The sequence below is a fragment of the Oryzias melastigma genome, linkage group LG12 (assembly GCF_002922805.2).
Source record: "Oryzias melastigma strain HK-1 linkage group LG12, ASM292280v2, whole genome shotgun sequence".
NCBI lineage: Eukaryota > Metazoa > Chordata > Actinopteri > Beloniformes > Adrianichthyidae > Oryzias > Oryzias melastigma.
In genome coordinates, this window is record NC_050523.1 from 7,211,290 (window position 1) to 7,216,350 (window position 5,061).

General features: G+C 39.1%; 1 protein-coding gene across 1 annotated transcript in view; it reads left to right on the forward strand.

The window, feature by feature from the left end:
• The first annotated feature begins 923 nt into the window (after window positions 1-923).
• The window catches only part of aif1l (allograft inflammatory factor 1-like), a 14,002-nt gene continuing 9,864 nt past the window's right edge, over window positions 924-5,061 (forward strand). Inside the window, exons 1-3 of the mRNA XM_024299114.2 lie at window positions 924-1,115; window positions 1,264-1,325; window positions 2,258-2,324. Coding sequence (XP_024154882.1) covers window positions 1,091-1,115; window positions 1,264-1,325; window positions 2,258-2,324 — 154 coding nt within the window. The 5' untranslated portion in view covers window positions 924-1,090. The remainder of the gene's footprint in view (window positions 1,116-1,263; window positions 1,326-2,257; window positions 2,325-5,061) is intronic.

Consider the following 5,061-nt stretch of genomic DNA (forward strand, 5'->3'; position numbering starts at 1 on the left):
ATATTATGTTATTAGATGTATTCAATAAAATTTATCAGAAATGGTAAAGAACCCTGCAAACTGCTGCAGGTGAGGGAAACAACAGGAAATTTAAAAACTTATAAATTAAAAAAAAGTAATTAAAGTAATTAAATAAGAAAAGTAGAGGATGCATAGTGCTGATGTAACATTATAAAGCCATGCATTCTTAAATTTGGAACTAAATACGTTTTAATAATTACAGAGAAAGTTTTGGAGAAGTGGCAAATATCCATGCAGTATTTTGCAGTGACCACCAGTTTTACCAGTCCAGTAAAGATATTAATATTAATAATAGTAACCTGCATAATACAATCCCTCCACTACATTTTAAAGTTTGAATGTTGTTTTTAGCTGAAAATTTGTCTGATAATATACATTTCAAAAACTGTTAAGAAACTGTTTAAGAAAAGCAGACTTTTCATTGACTTCCGCTATATTTTACTTTCAAACTACTTCATTTATTAAAAAAAATAACTATTTGCAGAATTGTTTGAAAACATAAATAGCAGAAAAAATGCATTGCTTGAATTTTTAAATAACATAAAGTATGTGACAGTTATATGAAGAACATTTGAGTTGCAAAAAAGCATTTTCCAGTAATTTCTATGGAAATATTTGCATAAATTGCATAAAAAACACAAGTTGCAGAAGAGATTTACAAAGAGAGCAGTAATGTGATTAATAAGATGAACATTTTAATACTTGAACGACAGAAATCACACGAAGTATGCAGGACAAAAATCCTAAATCATCATAATAGCATGCAGAAAAATAATTAAAAAGTAAGAACTTTGGTTTGATTGCATACCGCAATCAAACTAATAATAAAACAAAAAAAACAATAACAATGCGTAGTTATCGTGCATGTTTTTTGTTTTATTTTGAAAGATTTGACCGGATGTCGCTTGGTGAGCTCGTGCATTTTGTCGACTGGCCCATTTTCAATCTTTAAATAGGGAGTAATTCCTCGGTGGACCGTCTCTGTCGCTTTCTGCCCTGCATTTTGTGTCGTTCGTTTATTTTTATTTTATTTTTTTCCCTGGAATAAATTCCACAGATAAATCTCGGGATGCCTTCACACGCAAATGCTCAAGGTAAACTATTTAAATGATAAGAAAAACGACGTTTTATTACCCATCATCCTCTCATTTTGGGGTTAGCTAAAACTGTAAATTGGAACAGTTTTGTCTAAAACAGTCCAGGTCGTCCTGCTTTTTGTTAAATATTATATTTTTGTTTTAGGTGGGAAAGCTTTCGGGTTGCTGAAGGAGCAGCAAAGGCAAAAACTGGAAGAAATAAATAAGGTAAGGAGGCGGGTTATTTGTCGGCCGTCTCTAACGGCTGCCTGCGCCTGCACTTGACTCGGCTTTGAACGCCGGGAGGCTTCCAGGCTCACCCGGATGTCTCCCACGTTTCTGTCCTTTTATCAGCCGGGGATCATTCCTATCGATTAGTGTGAAGACACTTGTTGGATGCCCGGACGTGCTGCCACATTATCGCATTTAGGGACCATTTGATTCTGATCTGATTAAATCGATCTGATGCCCGTAGTAGTAGTAGCAGCAGCTCAGTTTGTGGCGGCTGCTGCCTGGCTCCCTTGTTCAGACTCAGACAGAACAGGTGTTTGGATGAGCTCTTTGTTTAATATGGCGCCCTTTGTCGTGAAATATCTGCTACTTTTGATGTGATCTCGGATTCCCCCCCTGTGATGAAGAGGCTGCCTGTCCACTCTTCATCTCTGGAGCTTCCAGGATCATGAATTGTGGGTTTTCTTACAAAAACACTCCACAAATCCTGTTTTGTGTCTAAATTTCCAATGATAAATTGACTTTGTGTATTTAATCAATTTAAAAACTGAACTGTGTCCAATTATTGTATTTTTTGTTGGTCATTTTAACACTCATCTTCCTCTTTTGAACACTCAAATTGGCCTGTTTTCACATTAAAAATGGCGAGAACATAAAAAATGATTCAAATTTCTTCAAAATTTGTATTACTAACATTTTTTTTAATTAATAGCCTCTCTGTTTTCCTGTTTAGAGGAAGCTATAGTTCGAAAATACACTTAAAAATGATTAATTATAGTTTCTCTTTGATTATGACATCACCTCTAAGTCAATATTTTTGAGTATTTCTATGAAACTCATTTTGCTGTAATTTCTTAAGAAGTTTCGGGGAAGCTGGAAAAACCCGATTAATGATAATTCCCCCTTCCTCTTCCTCCTCCTCTTCCAAGGAATACATGGAAGACCAGAAATACAGGGATGAAGATGATCTGCCAGAGAAACTAGAAGGCTTCAAAAGTAAGTAGATATCTTTCTTTCCCCTCAGCTCTGATCTACAGTGGGTTTTGCCTCAGAGGAATTGTATTATTTTTTGTCCCATCTTCCGTGTTGGCAGCCTCCACACCTACATCAGCTCTTGCATGTTTTTAAGACACCCTGCTGGGATTTTCTGGAGGGTTTTCCTCAGGGGGAAGTAGGAAGAATGTGCATGGCCGTTTGCAAACTCCAACTATTTCATTAAACTGCATGATTCACAAAATAAAACTCTAAATTTTCAGGGTTTTTTTCTTTCTGTTCCTTATTTTTTTGTAATGTTAACGCCTGGGTGACATATGTTCGGAGGCCTTGAACTTGGAAATGTTCTGAAGTGTCCTACTTGAACTCGCTAGAGGAAATGGAGCAGCATATATAAACAGAAAGAGGGCTCGACACTCGGATCCCGGGAGTTTAGCTGTTTTTCTGTCTTTTCCATACTGTCCCAGTAACCCAGAGGTCAGCATCCCCGCACTGCTTTCTGCCATGAATCAGTTCAGGTCAATGCAGCTTCACGAGAAAACACAGGATTTAACTTCAGCCGGATTCTGCTGATTATTATTTGCCAAACTGGACAAATTCAGAGCCATGTTCGTGTTTCTCCTTCATACTTTGATCATTTTCTAGTGTTATACATGGTGACGAGGCAAAAATAAGAGCTGAAAGTGCACATATGCACAGATCCTGTGCACACATACCCACGTTTTTGGAATGAATGTTCAATTTTATAAACTAAACTGGGTAACAGAAACAAAAAAATCATATTTTAGAAAAAGGTGTTCATCTAATTTGTGGTTGACGTATTCACAAAAGGATGAGTTGTCTTGTTTTTTGTGTAGTTTTGGAACATTTCTTTTGTAGATTTCCTTTAGTTTCTTGATGACTTGACCAAGGTGCCTTTACATCCACCATGTTTGATCCCAGCCACAGTTAACGTCTTTAAATTCATCATTTTATCTACTATAAAAGCCTCCCTAGCTGTCTTTTTATTTTGATTATGCTGTTTTTAGCCAAAAATAGTTTCTGCAGAGCAGCAGGAATTCATCAGAAATTTGCCTCTATGCTGTCGGCAAGACTGGTGGCCAGGAATAAGCCTGCACTGATTTCCCATCATCCCTTTCTTAACACTCTTTCCCGTCAGCTTTGAGCTCTTCACAACCCCGAGCTAACACTAGTGGCGCAACAAAAATGGAGAGCAATACCGGAGTTATCCAGCCGTACAGTTTTGATCCAGATGGCAGATCAGATGAGGAAGATTTAGTGTGAATCCATTTTCAGTAAGTCTTTACGTGATGTAAACAGAGAGCTGTAGACAAACTTGGAGCAACGATTCAACAGCAACTCATTGGAATGTGGTCGGATGAATGCAAGCTCATTAAAACAACTTTTGCTTCTCACGCTGTTTTCTCAACAATCAATAGATCATAAACACTTATCAGTGTACCTTCTTATCCAACGTCTTTTTTTGTCAGCCGTCTTGCTGCTTGGCTCTGCCGTACCAAAGTAGCAGTAAAAACTGTTGTGCCTGACATTAATACGGACGTGCAAAAGTGGGCAGTGAAATAAAAACTTGAATAAGTGAACTATCCCGACAAGGATTGCAAAGCGCAGGACTAATATTTATCTTTCTCTTGTTGCTTTGCCCCGCCCTCGTAATTCCTGACCAATGCCTGAAGAGATTCTTAGTCACATGGTTTTGTTTACAAGCTTTAGTTTGAAACAGAAATCTCTGGCAAACACCAGTCTGAAAACAGAGCAAATGTTAAGTTCAGGACTCAATCTTGACCAAATTAAGTGGACTCTGTCCGAGCCAACAAACGTTTTCAGTCTGAATACACCCTAACATTTGTCAGTCTATGGACTAACTGGACTAACGCCTTGTTCACACTGGACGCGGAGGCGCTGCAAAGCGGCGCAGAACGGAGGCCGCTTCCGTTTGGCGCCTTTGTTAACATATGGTGTGGTTCACACCAGACACGGCCCCCTTGTGGAGGTCCCGCGCCGTGCAGCGGCTCTATTTTGTGCGCGAGCCTCGAGTGATCCGCGTCAATTCTGGCAGGAAGTTACATCAAGACACATGAGAAAATCCAGTTTATTTTCAAAATATAACCAATTTTTCACAATAAAACACCACGATTGACAAATGTGATCATGTTTTTGTGTCTAAGAGATGACAATAGACATAAAATTTAACATGCGCACTCACACCCACACCTGCGCGCACAGATACACACAAAACCGACAGATACGCGCACACACACAGATCAGCGTGGTGGGCCGACTCCGGAGCGGGACATGGGGCTGGGTTTTGGGTGTAAAAAACAAGAGAGAGGCAGAGAACAGTTCTTAGCAAAAAACATGGGGTAATATCTTTAGGTTATTGACCCATGATGGGAAAAACAAAAAAGGTCTAGCAGAAGCGCCTGTCGACCATAGTGGAAAAATGCGAGTTCAGTGTGAACTGCAGAGTGGAGCGGACGCCGTGGCGCTTCCGCGTCCAGTGTGAACAAGGCGTAAGAGGTTTTTGTCCTTGGAACAATAATAAAGATGGTTTCTTTTCATGGCCGGAACTTGTTTCGGGGAACACCGCTCCCAGATAAACAGCTGATGACTGTTTGCTCTCAAAAGTGCAGTGTGAAAGCAAACGAGACCATTAAAAAATTGGTAATTTTTGTAAGCAGTCTGTAGTTAATGAGTAAAAGTATCAAAGTGTCATGATAAA